Genomic DNA, 18,604 nt, shown 5'->3' with positions numbered 1-18,604 from the left:
CCGCTCCTCAGGCTTTGGGGAGGCTCCCAAGACAGCTGCCCTCGCTGGGCTAGGACGTCTGTGACCCTGAGAGGCTGGTCTCCGCTGCCTGTCCTGTTTCCAGCACCCGCTCGGCTCGAGTGGGGATTCCTGCCAGAGGGTGGGGTGGGGCTCCAGGTGTGTCCTGTACAGCGGGGCACATGGGGAGGACTTCAGATTCTCCAAGGAGTTTGCTTTCTGCAAGGACTAAACGTGCCTTCTCCCAGCTCCCTGAGGCCAACAGCAAAGCTGGACCTGCCTCCAGGCCCCTCTGTCTGGTGGGCACTTGGAGACGCCCCAGAGCAGCTCGTCTTGCAGCGTGTGCTCATCTCCTGTCTGAGCACAGGGCCAAGGGGAGATGGTGGTCCAGTCCAGGGCCTCTGTGCTGGGTCCTCAGGATGGGGTGGGGTGGTTGGGGGCACACCGCGACCCACACTTCACAGCTCTGAGCTCACTGTGAATGGCGTCAATAAAGTCTCTCCCCATCCCGTCTCCTTGAGTGTCTGCCTGGGTCCAGGTGGGGCCGGTGTCTGGGAGTCCAGGACGTGGGGGACCTGCCCTGGAGTTGTATGCTGGCCACCGCCTGGGGCCCACCCAGGACCGCAGCCTCGTCCTCCCAGCTGGGCAGGGTGGGGTACCCCAGGGGTGCTCAGCTATCCTGACATCTGTGCCCCTCTTCCCTAGGACCACGGGACCCTGAGCAGACCCCCGCCCCATGGTAGAAGCAGGAGGCTGGTGGGGTGAGGGAGACCCCAGAGCACCCAGAAAGCTGGGACAGCAAGCAGGGGGAGGCGGAGACGGGGTGGCAGGTCCTCCAAGGGGAGCCTGGTGCTCCCCGATCTCCACGGAGCTGGCAGGTGGGCCGCCCCGCCCTCCTCTGATCCCACCATGGCAGGACGTAGAGCTCTCTACTCCCCCAGGCAGGGTGGCCTCTGCACGGTGGCAAGACCCAGGCCAGCCCCTGCTCCCAGCCCCCAGGGCCATCCTCAGGACTCCCACAGCCCTGCCATCCCCCCTGCCCCCCATCAGGCCTCCGTGCACCTGCTGCCCTGCCCCACTTCCCATGAGGCCTTGGAGCCCATCTTTGCTCTGGAGAAGGAGCTCGCAGACGGCCCACTCCCCTGCCTGCCAGGAACACACCCGGGCAGAGTGGAGCAAACGGGAATGCAGTGTTTGTGCCTATCTCCGTCCCCAGGGTCGGGCCGCATCAGGTGCCTGCTAAGTGCTTACTGATTTGTTCCATAAATAGCCAGGCCTGCGTTCCCAGCACTGGCCAGGCCAGCTGGGCCTGTGCACACGCATGTGTGTGTTTCTCTGTGCGTGAGTGTGCACGTGTGTGCATGTATATGTGAATGTGAACTGGTGTGTGTGTCTGCATGGGTGCACGTGTGTTGTATACCAGCATGTGGGCATATGTGTGTGGCATGCAAGGCTGAGGCCTCCCAGGACTCTCGTCCACTTGTGGTCACTGAGGGCAACAAGCCTGCTGCCTTTCAGGAATCAGCCCTCAGTGGGGAGCGGACTGGCTGGCTGCAGGCCTGCTGTGGACACACGGGCCAGGCTGAGAACCCGAGGCGGCCTCCGGGGACAGCCACACCGTCGCAGCCGTGATGGGGTCAGAGCGAGCTGGGGGCCTGAGCTCTGTGCCTGTTGGATTCCCGGGCCGGGAGGGACATGGAGTGGGGTGGCTGGTGGGATGAGGGGCGGGAGGGGCAGCGGAACTGGGGTGGGGGCGCTGTGGGCAGGGAATCCCCAGGGATCCTCACAGAAACCATGAACGACTCCAGCAAACACGATCTGAATCCCAAACATGGAGGAAGGGGAAAGGAAGGGGTCCCAGCCTAGGGAGCTGTTGAGGCCTCAGCCTGTCTCCTGGGGCCTGACCTGCCAACCTCCGTGCCCCCCGTGGCCTGGGCCTCCCTCCTCTGTGTGACACCCTCCGAGCCCGGATGGCAGCGTGTGGACTCCAGGAGGGCCCTGCTCACCCCTGCATCCCCAGCTCTGGCGGGGTTCAGCCTGCTGGGGTGTTGGGTCTGCAGGGTCCCCGGGCGCTTCCAGGTGGGTGTGGAGCCTTGCCTGACGTACGCTCGGGCGAGTTCACCATCCACGCTGTGACGCAGGAGGCTGGTGGGGGTGCTGCCCAGGGTCACAGGAGAGAAATGGGCTCAGAGGGGCCAGTGGCTTGTCCAACATCTCCTAGCTGGTGTGGACCCTGACTCCAGCCCCCTACCCCCGAAACTTCGAATTCACCTGTGGGGAGGTTGACACGGAGGGAGGGAGGGCGTGGAGGAAAAGAAGCTGGGGTGTGAGGGGTCCTGGGGCACCAGGAGCGGCCCCTGCCTCCGCATGGTGTCTTAGCCTCAGGCGCGTTACCAAGGGACGTTGTTGGGCAAGTCCAATAGGCAGTGGGGGTTGCTCCCCAATGCCCCGTAGAGCCCCCCTCCTCCAGAGCTCTGCTGGGCCCCCCTGCCAGTGTCGGTCGCTGCCCCTAGGGCCATCCCCAGGTACCCATTGGTGACACATGGTGACAACCAGGTTGGCAAGGACACAGGTGGAGGGGAAGCGGGAGGCTGCCTGTGTGGGGCTGGGTGACAGGCGACACGTGACGTCCAGCTTCCAGTGTGGAGCCTCGCCCCCACACCTCTCCCTAGCACCAGACCCCACACCCCCTAGGGGGCCATGCCCAGAGAGCCAGCCCTGAGGTTGGGTCTTTATTGGAGAGTGAACATAAATAAAAAGAAGCGGGAACTGGAGAGGAGGGGGAACTGGAGAGCTATTTACAAATGTACACCGTGGACCTGGACGGCCGCTGTCCACCGACCTGAGCAAGGCTCAGAGGAAGGCGAGCAAGGCTGTGAGGCCCAGGAGGGCAGCACGGGCGGCCGGGCAGTGTGCGGAGTTCTGACCGAGGGGCTGCAGGCTCCGGGGGTTCGGCTTCTGGGCACCGCCCGGCCCTGCCCGCTGGAACTGCACCTCTGGGATGATCTGGTGGATCCAGTCGTGATGGGAGGTGAGCCGGATGTAGACACCTGGGCGGTTCCGGCGGGCACAGCCCTCGCCCCAGCTGATCACCCCGGCCTGCAGCCACACCTGGCCCACGAGGCACACCAGGGGGCCCCCGGAATCTCCCTGCGGCCGAAGCAGAGGTACCTGTGTCACGGCGCACGTGGGCCGCAGAGCCAGGCTCTGCGGCTGCACGGTCAGTGCCCGCACCTGTCTCCCTCCCTTTGCTCTTCTCTGCCCAGGACAGTCCCCGCCCCCGCGGCCCTTCCTCTCCGGCCTGGGGTGCCCATTTCTCTAGCATTGCCACACTACCCACCCTGAATCACCTCAGAGAAGTGTCTTGAAAATGCAGCTTCCTGAGTCCTGCCGCAGACTCACTGACTGACTCCCCCAGGTGGAACCCAGGGACCTGCTTTCCCAGCTGGCCAAATGCACAGCTCTGGTCTGGGCCCTGCAGGCCCACCTCCTGGGCCTTGTCCCTTGTCCCAGGTGGGCTGGTTTCTGCCCGGGGAGCAAGGCTCAGCCTCAGCCCGCCCAGCCCCAGACTCCACCTTGCAGGCGTCCTTCTTGCCCTCGGGGAAGCCCGCACACAGCATGTCATCCTTGATGGTTCTGGGCTGGAAGCCGGACTCCGCACCCTTGCTGTAGAGCAGGTTGCACTTGGGCGTGCCGATGATGGGCACAGTGAGCTTCTGCAGGGTCCGGGGTTTGGGCAGGCTGTCTGCGGAGGGGAGACACAAGGTACGGCTCAGGGGACAGTCTCACCGAGGGCCCCAGTGTTGGGAGCCGTTCTGGAACTACTGCCGGGTGACAAAGTCACGGCACCAATCAAGAAGAAAGTGCAAAGCGTTTCTCTCCAGGATCGGAACCTTCACTCCTTCCTGTTTCTATGCTTCTGTTGTAGCTAGCTGTGTTTCTTTCTTTCTGTTGGGAGCCGTTCTGCATCTATTGCTGGATGACAAAGTCACAGCACCACTCAAGAAGAAACTGCAAAGTGGTTTCTCTCCAGGATTGGAACCTTCCCTCCTTCTTGTTTCTATGCTTTTGTTGTGGCTAACTCTGTTTCATTCTTTGATGGCTGGAGTTGTAGGGGCTTCCATGATGAGATCATGAGAGTCCAATAAAAAGAAAAATGATCCCTTGCCCCAGAGAAACATTCCAAAAATGATTAAACCTACTGAGGCCCCTGACTGGTGGGTCCCTAACATTCAGCCAGGGAATAAGGCCATGATCATTTGGAAAACAAGCCGTAAGCCTATTGTGACCTGGCCTCATGAGGAAATTGTTATTGATGACTGGAAAACTTGGGTCATGTATCAGGAAAAGTTACAGAAATTAAGCCAATTGCCTTTTCCCCTCAGAATATAAGCATAAACGGAAAAGATATATATAAATTGTATTGTAAATAGTTTCTAGGTAAACTGCAAAAGACTTCCCCCTGCCAGAAATAGTCTTGTGGTATGTGGGTAGATGGTAAACAAGCCACCACTGACAATGGCTGTACTATGAAAAACTTTGCCCTTAGCCACCAGTATAGTTTTTAGTCATTGAAGCAAGACGCTGTACACACTGTAGTAGCAGGCTGTACAAAATAAGCAGATGGAATAATATGATTTATAGATTATGTTTTAGTAAAATAAAAATACGTTTTGGGTTAAACATGTAACCAAAATGTGACAATAGACTAGGAAAAAACTTTTAACACATCTTAGAATCAGGGGATGTTGATCTAAATGGAAAAATATTGTAAGAATCATTACATAGAAGATCATGTGCTATATAAAGAGAGACTAAAGCAATAAAGAGTGTGGTCTTTGGGCCATCAAAAAACTCTCTGTCTCTTTTCCTTTTGCCGACGCTGTTCATCCCTTGGGGACCCCTGGACCAGCTGGAGCGGGACTCCGGCACCCCAGGCCCTGGGTTCTCAAGAACCGCAGCTCCGTCCCACCTGCTTTTCTCTTGTGTTTTTAGATCTTCTCTTCTAGCTGGAGGCTTTGTGGGACAGAGTTCCTTCTTCCCGCCTCCCACCCACCAGGCCGGGCCCATTCTGTTCCCTGCTCTCCACTTCCCTGTGGCTCCTCCTCCTGTGTCTGCTGCCCCTTTCCCATACCTACTCCACCCATTTGAGTAGAGATCTTGTGGGCCTTCCTGGTGGCTCAGATGGTAAAGAATCTATCTGCAGTGTGGGAGACCAGGGTTCGATCCCTGGGTCTGGAAGATCCCCTGGAGAAGGGAACGGCTACTCACTCCAGTATTCTTGCCTGGAGAACCCCATGGACAGAGGAGCCTGGCGGGCTACAGTCCGTGGGGTCACAGAGAGTTGGACACAACTGAGCAAGTAACACAGTGCAGCAGTATCAACAGAAGATGGTTGGTTCAGAGTGGCCCCCAAGCTGCCTTCTCTAGGTGTGTCACCCATTCTCTCCTCACCCTGCCCCCAGTACCTTGTTCACTGGGGCTGCCCCAGCCGGTGACCCAGCAGTTCATTCCTGTCTCAAAGACGACCGAGGGGTCAGGCACACACACGGGGAGGATGTAGTTGGTGAAGGTCACAGGTGCCTCCAGCTCCACAAGGGCCACGTCGGCACTCGAGGCCATGCCTTGGTACTGGGGGTTGCTCTCAACCCGCTTCACCCGGGCATACACAGCGTGTGGCCCTGGCCTCGCCAGCTGCAGCGCCCCCAGCAGGACCTGATACAGGGATGTTTCAGAGGTGCTGGTGGGAGAGCAGAGACCTGGCGTGAGGTGTCAGCGGAAGTTAAACGGAGATGAGAAGTAGGGAGGAGTCGGACTTCCTCCTGGCTCCCCAGGGTACTGACAGCTCAGTCTACACTTTGTCTTCCGGAGCACACTCTCCAGGGGGGTGTACAACAGGATGAGGTGGGAAAAGGTGTAAACCCCAAGCAGCTTTAAATTCCCATCTCCACCCCGGCCAGCCCAGCTACCTTGCACAAGTCACCCAGCAAGTTCTCTGTGACTCCATATCCTTATCTGTAAAATGGAGACAGTAACAATCCCCACCTGAAAGTCTGTCTGTGGGGGTCGAAGGAGATGATCACCCACCAGGGCCCAGCCTGAGGCAAGTGACTTGCTCCCTCTGAGGCCCTGGATTTCTGAACTCGAGATGTGAGGTTTTAGAAGAATTGCAAGAGCTGTGGCGTGGCAAGAGCTGAGATGCCTGGGAAGCCCTGTAGGCCTGGGACCAGGAGGGTCACGGTGTGGAAGCAGGGGTTGGGTGGCCTGGCCCTTTGGTTAGGGCCAGTGTAGGTGACCTCAGGGTGAGGAGGAGGAAGAGCCATTCTGCTCCCGTCCACCTGTGCCCAGAGCCCCAACCAGGAAGTGAGTGTCTAGATTTGAGTTGTGGGAGGAGACGAGGAAGAGAGGCAGGCAACGGGAGGAGCCTGCGGCCAGCAGTAGGGGCGGCCGGTCTGGCGAAAGCACCTCACTGTGAGCCCCCGGGGGGAATGGACCCCTCCCAGCTGGGGGCAGCCCCGAGGCTGGACCCAATGGGAGCCCTGGCAGGGAAGGCTCAGATGACGCAGACGCAGCCCCACTCCGGTCCGTGGGGGCTCGGCCTGGGCGCCCCGCACCGCAGCTGTCCTCGGGCCGGCGCTGTCCGCGGTGCTGAAGCCCAGCGTTGGGGGGCGGTGCGCGGGGAGGGGGCGGTTCTGTCTGCAAGATCTGTACCCCCGGCCCCGCCGACGGAGGGCGGGGAGCGGAGTGCGGGGTGCGGCCGACTCACTTGGAGAAGCAGTGCGCGGCGGTGAGGACCCACCGCTCCGTGATGAGGCTGCCCCCGCAGAAGTGGCTTCCGTTTCGCTGAATGCTGACCTGCCAGGGCCACTCACCCTCCAAGGCGTTCTGCCCGCCCACCATCCGGTTCAGCATCCGCGGGCGCCCACAGGCTGGGGGAACAGAGCCGGGGCTGGGGTGGGAGGCGCTCCCTGGAGACCCATCCCCTCAGCTCTGATTCCCACCCCCAAAGCCACACTCAAGCTTTCCTATCCTGTTCACTTCCTGGCTTTCCTGCCCCTGACCCGCTCCGCGACCTTAGGCCTAAGTCGGAGGCCTGGGCATCAGTCAACCTCTGACATAGGCTGTGAGCCCCTTGCCCCTCACCTGTGACACTGGACCCTCTGGGGGTGGGGGTGAGATAATACCGGTAAAGGTCTTACCCCTCCGACCTGACAAACAGGCTCCTGGACCCTCCCCCTCTACCCCTCAACTCCTCTCTGGGCTTCCCAGTTTTCCCCACTGTGGGACTCCCGTGCTGGACCCATTCATTATGGGTCTCACCGGGGGAAGGGAGTCCTGGCCAGTCTCGCAGCCCTCAGCCAAGCCCACTCCTGTCCCCCTACCCGAGGGCCTTGAATGCTTACCATTTAGTGCCTCACCCTCCCGAGTCCCTGAAAATGAGAAAAAAGAGGATAATCAGCCAACTTTGCCCAAGCTGCGGTCTGCTCCTCCCTTCCCCAATGACCGGTCAGCGTAGCCTGTCCTCTGCTGCACAGCCAGCCTGCTCAGGCCTCCACAGGACCGTCCACCGGGAACCTGGCAGGAGAGGCCGGCAGCCTTCAGTTTCCCGCAGGTCCCGCCCCCACGGTGTGCACAGGCCGGGTTGTGGGCCAGGGTTCACCTGCAAGGGCAGACAGGCGTCTTGCCACACGAGGACCAATCAGAGAGGCCAGGGAGGGGACCCCGTCAGGGCTTGACCCTCCCATTTGGGGCAAGAGGGCTCCTTCCGGACCCCACCAGGGCTTTCCCTCCACACCTCACATTCGTCCTCATCTGGAAGCTCTGCGGAGGATCAGGCTTCGGCCCGGGGCTGTGGGGCCTCCCCCCACCCCCTCCTCCAGCCTGGGGCTGGGATAAGGGGCCAGACAGAGTGAGCGAGGCTCCACGTCTGCCCACCCAGCCTCTCGGGTCTTGCTTTTCTCAGGGGAGTAGAGAGGCCAGCCGGTGGTCGTGGATCAGTCTTCCCAAGCAAGATTCCAGATTCCCAGGCACCAACCCCTGTCTCAGGCGTTCCAGCACGCTCACAGGTGGCCCCAGGACCCCTGCCGGGCCCGGCACCCCTGCCTGTCTGAGGGACAGCAGGGGGCGGGGTGCACTCTTTGGAAGTGGACCCCTCTCTTTGGGACCCACTGTCCCCCAGTCTCTGGACAAGGCACAGGGCCCGCCTCTTGGCCTCGACAGGACCCTCCACTCCAGCTCAGAGACCCCAGCCAGGCTGACAGTCTCGACCAGCACCAGCGCGGCTCCAGGCGACCTGCCCCGTAAAGAGATCCCTGCTTGTGGATCTGGTCACTGGGGTGGATCTGATCAGAGACTGGGGGGTCAGGACAGCTTCTCCCCACCTCACTCTCCCCCAACACCCCAGCCCCTCTCAGTAACCAGTCCCAGACAGCTGAGGGACCCCTGGAGCCGGGCAGGAAATGGCCAGGCTGAGCCACACCCCTCTGTGACCCTGAGGGGTTTGACAGGACCCTATTCTTCCAGCTGAAGGGCGCACTCCCTAGTGCTGGGGGGCGGACAATGAAGCAGTTGCAGGGGCTGCTGAGCATGGGCCAAGAGGAGCGGACAGGCACAGGCAGGACCGGCCACTCTTCCAGGTAGAGGCGGCAACAGACGCGTGTGGGTGAGAGCAGTCAGCCCAGGCCAGCAGGACGTCTGCCCAGACACTGACTGTGTCAACACGGGGCCCTTTAAAAAGGCACACGCGCCCCAGGCGGGCATTCCCTCCAGCCCCTGGTCTTAGTATAATCTGATTTAGTCAGAGTGATAACCGCGGACCCTGTGCTCTTGCTTCTGCTTGCACGAAGCTGGAATGCCCTGGCCGGCTTTTTCCCTCCCCATGGGACTTTCCCAGAACCTTGACCAGGTTCTCCCCACAGCCAGATATCTCCGATCCTGTACAAGTATGTGGATCCACTGTCTGCGCCCGGGATCAAGGGCACTTGCAGCCTGCCTGGCAGACCCTCCCTTTGAGGTTCTGCAGCCTTCTGCACCCCAGCCTGATGCACTGAGCCTCCGGCCTCTGAGGCTTCCCTGGTGGCTCAGACAGTAAAGAATCTGTCTGTGATGAAGGAGAACCAGGTTCGATCACTGGGTTGGGAAGATCCCCTGGAGAAGGGAATGGCTATCCACTCCAGTATTCTTGGCTGGAGAACCCCATGGACAGAGGAGCCTAGCGGGCTACAGTCCCTGGGGTCACAAAGAATCAGATCCGACTAAGCGACTTTGACTTCATTTTTCCTGCCTCTGAATGTTTGTCCACAGCACCCCTTTCCTCCTGGGTCTAAATCCAGATTCTAGAGAGTGTTAATCCAGATCCTAATCCAGAGTGCTAAACCTAACTGAAATTCCTCCCCCTCCTCCAGGCAGCCCTCCTTGATTGTACTGTCTGGGCAGCCTGGATCCCTTTCCTGAGCTTTCTGTCTTCCCACTTGGCCCCACAGAGCTCTGCCCACCTTGCCCTGGGGGTGGAATTCTCGTCTCATCTCACCCATGAGCTCAGGAGCTCTGCGGAAGCAGGGCCCACATCCTGGGAGCCTGAGCCCAGGGAATGTGTAAGAGGGACAGTGGGAGCAGGACTGCCTGGGGAAGAGCGATGTGGAGGCCCACGCTGGGCAGGGTGGGCGTCCTGTCGGGGCTGGGTAAGCCAGCAGGGTGTCAGGCCCCTCTTCTGGATCCGGGGCCCTTCTGCTTCTGTATCTGGTGTCTCATGGAGGCAAGAGAGATCCGAGGCTTTAGGAGGGAACAGCCAGAGATGAGAGGCCAGGATGGTGCTGAAGGAGTTCAGGCCTCTGGTGTCAGCTGTTGGAGAGCCAAGTGCAGGCCGCTGTTTGCACTTTGGCAATGACCTCGATTACTCCACCCACCAGGAGCAATCACAGGGTTCCACACCCTGGCAGATATGAGCTCCCTCAAAGAACGCTGTTATCCTTGTGCCAGGGGAGGAAGGCAGGGCGGTGAGGCCTGGGGGTCCCTACGGAGCCCAAGGAGTCCGGGGCACCCCCACCGAGGTGCCTCCTCCCCAGTGGGAAGCCGGGAGCCCTGGCAGGGCTGCAGCCCAGGCTGACAGCCCAGCCCTGCGAGGTGACTTGAGGACACGGAAGTGAGGCGGTGGCTGGGCGGGCCAGGCGGGCTCAGGAATGCAGGAGAGTTTCTCCAGCAGAGAGCAGCCTGCCTGGCTGGGAAGGGCCTGTCAGGCGGGGCCCCTGGCTGACACCTGCTCACCCTCACTGGGGCCTGGGAGAGCGGCCAGGCTGCAGGAGCCGCCCCCGCCCCCTCTCGCCTGCCCTGTGCCCCACTGAGCACCCCCCAGCCTTCTGTGGCTCCCTGGCCCAGGCTGTGCTCTGCCACCTCTCCTGGCCCCTTGGACACTGGCCCTGGACTGGAGGCCAGCAGTCTTGAGTTCAGATCCTGCACCCAGGCAGCCCTGTGCTTATGCCTTGGAGACGGGAGAGGCCAAGATGAGAGGAAGCGGAGCGCCAAGCCCAGAGCTTGGCCCTGCTCGCCCGAGGCAGCGGGAGCAGGGGTGGGGGTGCGGGTGGGGGTGGATCCTGCCCAGTTGCCACCTCGGGGCCCTTGCAGGCCTGCACCCATGCTGCCTTCCCCACTTCGCTCCCCCAGGTGGAATGTCTGGAACCTTCCTCCTACGGGAAGAAGAGGAGGCCCGTGCTGCAGCCTCCAGCCTGGCCAGGGAGTGGGGACTGGGCTACAGCTCCCGGCAGGACAGAGGGTGGCCCCTGAGACCTGTAGGACTCACCGGACCGCAGCAGCAGCAGGAGCAGGGCCACAGCTGGCACCTGCCTCATGGTCTCGGCCTGGCTGGAGTGCCCGCCGGGCAGAGGACAGCGGCAGCAGGAGCTCTGAGTGCTCGAGCACGACGTTTGGGGCTCCATAAAGTGGGTTATATGCTGCAGATGAGTGTCAGCTTGGCTATGCCGCTGGACCTGTCAGCCCGGCCAGCCCAGTTCCTCTTGACAGGAAGGAGGCATCCTAGAACTCTGGTTCCTCCGTGATCTGGCCCTGAACCCCAAGGGGCCAGACCCCTCACCCCAAGGGTTTGAGGCCAGGGTGCATAGGCCCCGTTTAGGCAGCTGCGGCATGGAGTTCCACCCCCTACCGTGGCTAACCACACCCCCGAACTGACCACAAGCCCCACATAAATTGACTGCAGTATGCCCTAGGAGACCCTCCCTGTTTCATTCATTCATTCATTTGTTCATTCATTCATATTGAGCATCTACTTCCCAGGTGACACTAGTGGTAAAGAACCTGTCTTCCAAAGCAGGAGATGCAGAGCTGCAGATTTGATCCCTGGGTCAGGAAGATCCCTGGAGAAGGAAATGGCAACCCACTCCAGTATTCTTGCCTGGAAAATTCCATGAACATAGAAGCCTGGCTCCATAGGGTCACAAAGAGTTGGGCATGACTGAGCCCACGAGTGTGTGTGCACACACGCGCACGCACACACACACACACACACACTCACTATGTACCTGGCATCAGTGAATGAAACGGAGTCCAGGACTGGGTTTTACACTTTGAGGGGGGTGGGCACGAAAAAGTCCAGGTCCCCTGTGCTTATGGAACAAAGCAGGGCAGGGAAGGAGTCCGGAGCGGGGGTCCCCAACCGATCCCAGCGCCCTCGCTGGCCCTCCGTCCAGGGACTGGGTCCCAGCAGTTCCAGGACTCGTCCCAAGGAGGCCACGACCGTCTTCAGGCGGCACCCTCCTACCCCAGCCAGGGGCGGTGGGGGGGCTTCCCGGAACCGAGGGCCGGCTAGGCGGGGCGGAAGCTGGTTCTGGGAAGGCCCGGCCAGGTGACCGTACCCGTTCTGGGCGTGGCCGGCCGGGCCTGGGACGTGCCGCCGCCGCCGCGGTGGAAGCGGCTCCGGGAGGAAGTTATCTGAGGCACGGGGCTGACGTCAGAGGCTCAAGTCTGGGCTCGGCGGCCGCTGCCCGCCTAGCCGGGGCCGGGGCCCCAGTCCGGCAGACCCCCCCCCATGCCTGGGGTGGGGAGCGCTGGGGCACAGGCAGAGCCCGGCCTCAGCCTCCCAGCCTGCGCAGTGGGTGCGGCGCGCCCCGGGAGGCGCGGGGGCCGAGGTCGGCCGCCCCCTCCCCACTCCCCCGCCCATCCCCCGGCCCTGGAGCGCCGGGTCCACGCAGTCCTGCCCTCTGATGGCCGCCAGCGGCCGCGCCGGGCGGCTGGGCAGAGCCAGGCCTGGGGGGCTCCCTCCGCTCCTCGCTGCCCAGCTTCCTCCCAGTCCTGCCCTTGCCCCCCTCCTGCTCCCCTCCCCTCCCTTCTCTTCTCCAGCAGCCTTGCGAGGGGAAGGGGGCGTCACCCGCAGTTCGCAGTTCGGGCCTGTCACACACTTCCCCTCTCCACCCCGCTCCTCCGCCGCCCCCTCGGCGCTGTGTCCCGGGCCTGTGCGCGAACTGGGCTCCCTGGGGAGGGGCAGAGTATGGAAGCCGGTGCCAGACTCACTGGGGCTCATTGCGCGAGTAGTCTGTGCTCAGGCTAGGGGCCCAGCCCTGTCCCGTGCTGGGGAACATCCAGGAGGACAGTGTGGAGGACACGGCAAGACAGAATGAAGCTGAAAATGTCTAATCACAAACTTCGGAAAGCTTCAGAAGGTCAGGACAGCAACATTGCTCCAGCACCTGACTGTCGATTCCCTGGATCTCAGAGGCCTCTCCGACTCTTCTGGGCCAACACTTCCTCTCCGGCATCCTTCTTTCTTTTTTCTTTTTTTTTTTTAAGCCAATTCTAAGAAGGTTGTGCCTTGAAATCAAGCAAGCAACAAAAGTCAGGAGTGATCAGACAGTGGGGACGCAGGGAAAGTTGGCCTCCCGTTGACTCCAGTGCCTAGAGAAGCGGCTTGTGTCCCACTGGACACCTGTGGGCCTGGGGCCTGTGACACCCCCACCAGGCAGAGAGCTGGGGTGGGGGCTGCGGGGGAGCAGGAATCTAGGCCTCTCTCTCATTCCCTCCACCAAACAAGGGAGGAGAATTGGAATCCAGAAGGATTCAGAGACTTAAATATGTTTTATCAATTCCTCCTTAAAAGAAAAAAAAAAGTGGCTATCTATCAACTCTGGCAGGGAGCATGTTTTCTAATGTTAGAAATCACAGCAGGGACTTCCTTGAGGGTCCAGTGGTTAAGACTCAGAGCTTGCAATGCAGGGGGCATGGGTTTGATAATGGCTACCCACTCCAGTATTCTTGCTTGAAGAATTCCACGGACAGAGGAGACTGACGAGCTACAGTCCTTGGGCTGGCAAAGAGTCAGACATGACTGAGAGACTAACACTTTCACTGGGAACTAATAGTCCACATGCTGTGTCACAAAAAAAAAAAAAGAAGTCACAATAGACAACATAATAGAGACGTGGCCATAAATTAAAAAAATAAAAATTTTTTATTTTTAAAATTGGCTTTAAAAGCAAAATTGGCTTCAAAATAAAACAGCAGGGACTTCCCTGGCAATCTAGTGGTTAAGATTCCGTGCTCCCAGTGCTGAGGGTAAGTGTTTGATCCCTGGATGGGGAATAGTGAACTCACATGCCACATGGTGCAGCCTTAAAAAAACAGCTTTTAAAATTTAAAAGAATTAAAAAGCAAACAATAGGAAAAATATTTGCAGGAAATGTGGCCAAATGCTGACAATATTATTGTCCAGAGCGCTTAAGAAACTGATCAGGCAAACCCTGGACCCCTAAAGATGAAATGAATGAAGGACACAGACAAGTCTTGGAAGAGGAAACCAATTTAGCTAATAGACTTACTGAGAAATATTCAGCCTCAGTAATTAAAGAAATGCAAATCAAAGCCACAGCAAGGAGATGTGTGGAGTTACCTCAACCTTAGTGGAATGCTGTTAGTCGAGGCTGTGGGGCAATGTGCCAGCTGGTGGGCACGTAACTGGCCCAACCCATTTGTAAATCAGTTTGTTGGTGTTTGCTTCAGCTTTTTAAAATAGTTATTCCCTTTGACTCAATCAATTCATCACTGAAAGTCTATTCTAAGAAGAAAATCTTAAATACAGAAAAAGCATGAAGATGTTAGTGGTCAGCTTACTTATAATTGCAAAAACAAAACAAAACCTTGTTTGGACATTGGTAACTAAAACATCCTTTCAATATAATTTTTAAAAAAATTACACTTTCATAGAGAATGGGTAAATGTAGAAAATGTTCATGATATAAGGGGAAATTTTAAAAGAATGGGTATAACGATTTTTAGGAAGTATAATAACTGAAAATTTAAAACAACAGCAGCAACCTCTGAAAGAAAAGTTTGCAGAATGTTCAGCAGTGACCATCTAGGAAGGATTCTGTAGTCAGTTGGATTTCTTTCCAAAGGAGATGACAGGAAGCCAACTGACGCTCATGAAGCATGACAGGTGTCCATGGGACCTTCGCTTCTGATTCATGGGCCAGTTCATGGGACTTGCCTGTGATGCTCCAGTTGAGGGACAAGCTTCAGGACCCAGTGGTACAGCTGGCCTTCCTTCTAACCCCCACGTAGTGACTTGGTTCTTCAGTCTCCAAGATGACTCCTGGAGCCAGGCACACTGCAGTCTCTTCCTCAAGGGATGCCAGTGAAGAAGGCTAGAGCCCTCCTCTGTCCCATCCAATGTGAACAATCCCAGGGAAGGACAGTAACTGTCTCACAAGTTGCCCAGGCTGGTCATATGGCTACTATGTGGCTGCAGCACAGAGTTTGTTAGCAGAAAGGAGAGGGGAAGGAAACAGGTCAGGAAGAAGCAATAACCACCACACTGACTCCAGTGTGAGAGTGAAATAAAGACATTTTGAAACATGGAAAGTCTCAGAAAACTTATCCCCCAGGCACGATTCTTGGGAAGCCACTGGGGGGAAAGATGTTCTCTGACTAAAGGAGAGTTAAACCAAAAAAGTAGGAAACGTGGGCTGTAGAAAACAGAGATCAAACTCGGAAGAAGGAGAAGGGAATCTGTGGGATGCTGGTGAAGGGAGATTCCACAATGGCAGCTGTGCCCCAAGCAGAGGGGGCGGTCTTCATTCACAAACACTGTGACAAAAGAGACAGGAATGCTGACATTGTCACAGTGTCATCATCATGCCCTCTGCCATTGCGCTATCTTTTCAATTGTATGACACATCTGGAGAATGTAAGCCAAGAAAGAGGAAGACGTGAGACACAGGACAGGGAACCCCAACCAGGAGAAAGACAAATGGAATCCCAAGATGGTACTTAAAGGGACATCCCAGGATGCCAGTGCTACCCAGAGAGCAAGTATCCCAGAAAAAGGAAAATGGGTGTATCAAGGCTGGATTAAAAAGGAGAAGGGGGAAAAAAAAAGAAATGATATATGTTCCTTAATGAGATTGTTCTGGTGGAGAGTCGTAAAGTGTGGGTAGGTACAAAGGAAATCAATAACAACAAAGGCGATTATTAACTGTAGGGGGGAAAAGTTAAGAAAGGAAACAAACATAGTACACTGTAAGACTTGGCCACACCCCCTAAAGTCTCATCCCATCATGGCGTCAGCCAGCCTTGAGGTCCAGGGTCTCGTCAACTAAACTAGATTTACATGCAGTCGAGGCTTCTTGGGCATAATTCTTCTTGATCTGAAGAACTGTGAACTAAAGAGATCACTCTGCCCACCCAACATGCAGGGGTGAGGAAGGGACAGGATAACCACCAGAGATAACTCACTCACAGCAAAGACTGGTCCATAGCATTTCTGAAATCTCGCTAAGCAACACGCTGCCCCCTCCTGCTCAGGAGCGGGAGTGCATATTGTCCAGAGTCCTGGAGAGCAGTTCTTCATGACTCTTAGCTCTGCCCTCTGGGCTTTTTGGCTTTGGCCTCTGAATCATCTATGCTTTCCCATAAGACACGGTTCATGTCTATAACTGAATAGTTTTCTCTGCCAACCTGCTTCTTATCTGTAGAAAGTTGGGACTCTAAAGAACTGTCCCTTTCAGTTCAAGTTTGTAGAATTTGCTGACTTCTCAGCATAAGTAATGGAGGCCAGAAGACAATGGAACATCTTTAAAGTGCTGAAATTGGGACTTCCCTGGTGGTCTAGTGGTTAAGAGTCTGCGTTCCAGTGCAGAGGATGCAAGTATGATCCCTGGTCTGGGAACTAAGATCCCACAAGCAAAGAGGTGCAGCCAAAAATAAACAAATAATAAATAAATAAGGGGACTTCCCTGGTGGCAGTGAATAAGAATTCACCCAGCAATGCAGGGGACATGGGTTTGATCCCTGGTCCAGGAAGTTTCCACATGCTGCAAAGCAACTAAGCCCGTACACCACAACTACTGAGTCTGTGTGTCACCACTGCTGAAGTCCTCTCACCTAGAGCCTGTGCTCTGCAACAAGGGAAACCACCAACACTAGAAGTCCAAGCACTGCAACAAGGAGTAGGCCCTGCTTGCAGTAGCTGGAGAATGTCTGTACAAAGCAACAAACACCCAACACAGCCACTAGTTAATTAATTAATTAAACAAATGAGGGTCTCTGTAATTTATTCTTGACTTTTACCCAGATAAGCCAGTCCATCCATTTTTAGAAGCCACTTGATCATTGATGGTTGACCAGTCTGATCCTTGACATTTACCCCACTAAAGAGGCCTGGGTTGACTAAAAAACTGAATGCAAGATATGTTCTCACAATACTCGTGATAGTTTTCAGATCATTCTGCCCTTCCCCAGTGTTTGATATTCAGGGGCTCAAATATTGCCACAAAACTGTTTTTCTGAACTGGCACCAACTAATCACTCCACGTTACAATAGCCTCTGTCAGGCATGGTGCTGTAGGAGCCTGCTTTGAAGGGGTTGTGGAGAAATTCGGGCTTTCCAGGTGGCTCGGTGGTAAAGAATCTGCCTGTCAAGGCAGGAGACGCAGGAAACACAGGTTTGATCCCTGGGTTGGGAATATTCCCTGGAGTTGGAAATGGCCATCTACTCCAGTATTCTTGCCTGAAATTTTCCGTGGACAGAGGAGCTTGGAGGGCTACCATCCATGAGGTCGCAGAAGAGTTGGATAACGACTGGGCAACTGAGCACACATAAATGTGGAGAAATTCTGATGAGGGAAATGGTGCACACCTGGATCAGCCAAGCAGGCACTAATGAAGGACAAAGGCAGGTGTCACACAGGTGTGTCTCATCACCTGTGCTCTACCACACACCTCTCAAGGTTTCCCCAGAGTCAAGAAATAACTGGAATTGTCTTCTCGGATACCTCAAGGAAACCTACTTAGGACAGAATGGGTAGACGTTTGCTCTGCTAATCAATTGACCTTTCAAAGTATGCAAAACAGATTAATATTTGCCAGACCATCTGGTTTGTTTCTCCTTTCTTTCTCTTTGACAGTATTTATTTATTGACTCACCCCACTTTATGGAAGTATAATTAACAAATAAAATCTGTACATATTTAACATGTACAATGTGATGATTTGATATATGTATACATTGTGAAATGGTTACCACATTCAAGCTAATTAACACATCCATCCCCTGTCACCACTGTGTGTGTGGTGTGGGTGTGGCGTGTGGTAAGAATGTGCGTGCGTGCTCAGTCACTCAGTTGTGTCCAACTCTTTGCGACCCCATAGACTGTAGCCTGCCAGGCTCCTCTGTCTATGGAATTTTCCAGGCAAGAACACTGGAGTGGATTCCCATTTCCTTCTCCAGGGGATCTTCCTGACCCAGAGATCAAACCCACATCTCCTGCGTCATAGGCAGATTCTTTACCACTGTGTCACCTGTGGTAAGAACAGTTAATATTTAATCTCTTAGCACATTTTGAGTATACAATACAATATCATTAACTGTAGTTACCATGCTGCACATTCGGTCCCTAGAACTTACTCGTCATTTTTTAGACTTTTTCTGCATTCATTTTTGGCTGTGCTGAGTCTTCATTGCTGTGCTGGGGCGTTCTCTTGTTGCGGCAAGCAGGGGCTACTCTTGGTTGCTTCATGCAGGCTCCTCATTGCGGTGGCTTCTCTTGTTTCCGAGCACGGCCTCTAGGCGTGTGGGCTTGGTAGTTGTGGCCCATGGGCTCTTGCGGTACCCGGGCTTTGTTGCTCTGTGGCATGGGGTATCTTCCTGGACCAGGGATCAAACCCAGGTCCCCTGCATTGGCAGGTGGGCTCTTAACCACTGAGTCACCAGGGAAGTCTGAACTTATCAATCTTATAACCAGAAATTTGTACCCTTTGACCAGCATCTCCTCATTTCCCCCACCTCACAGCCCCTGTCAACCACCACTGTACTCTCTGCTTCGGCTTTTTAGATTCCACGTAGAAGTGAGGTCATACAGTATTTGTGTTTCTGTGTCTGGACTATGTCACCTAGCATAATGTCCTCCAGGTTCATCCATGTTGTCCCAAATGGCATTGGGACATTTTAATTTTAATTGGGCATTTTAATTCTTTTTTAATTAAAAACAATATTTTTTTGGCTGTGCTGTGAGGCATGTGGGATCTTAGTTCCCAAACTGGGGACTGAACCTATGCCCCTTGCATTGGGAGCACAGAGTCTTAACCACTGAGCCACTAGGGAAATCCA

At 56.1% G+C, this 18,604-nt stretch overlaps 1 protein-coding gene across 2 annotated transcripts; it reads right to left on the bottom strand.

The window, feature by feature from the left end:
• Positions 1-2,716: 2,716 nt before the first annotated feature.
• Positions 2,717-12,108, bottom strand: PRSS27 (serine protease 27). Of its 2 annotated transcripts, XM_081555228.1 has the most exons (8): positions 11,529-12,108; positions 11,305-11,363; positions 10,793-10,943; positions 7,401-7,427; positions 6,764-6,926; positions 5,466-5,737; positions 3,573-3,742; positions 2,717-3,147 (listed from the first exon to the last, which is right to left on the bottom strand). In XM_081555228.1, exons 1-8 carry the CDS (start codon positions 11,533-11,535, stop codon positions 2,851-2,853), a joined length of 1,146 nt encoding a protein of 381 aa, XP_081411354.1. In that variant the 5' UTR covers positions 11,536-12,108; the 3' UTR covers positions 2,717-2,850. The 2 variants fall into 2 exon arrangements, with proteins under 2 accessions (XP_081411354.1, XP_081411355.1); XM_081555229.1 differs by lacking the exons at positions 10,793-10,943; positions 11,305-11,363 and having other exon boundaries at positions 11,529-11,861.
• Between the last annotated feature and the right edge of the window lie 6,496 nt (positions 12,109-18,604).

This window comes from Giraffa tippelskirchi, chromosome 13 (assembly GCF_054371585.1).
Source record: "Giraffa tippelskirchi isolate mGirTip1 chromosome 13, T2T-mGirTip1v1.2.pri, whole genome shotgun sequence".
In the NCBI taxonomy this organism is placed as follows: Eukaryota; Metazoa; Chordata; class Mammalia; order Artiodactyla; family Giraffidae; genus Giraffa; species Giraffa tippelskirchi.
Note: the sequence above shows the minus strand (reverse complement) of the source record. Positions and strands in the feature narration are given on the sequence as shown.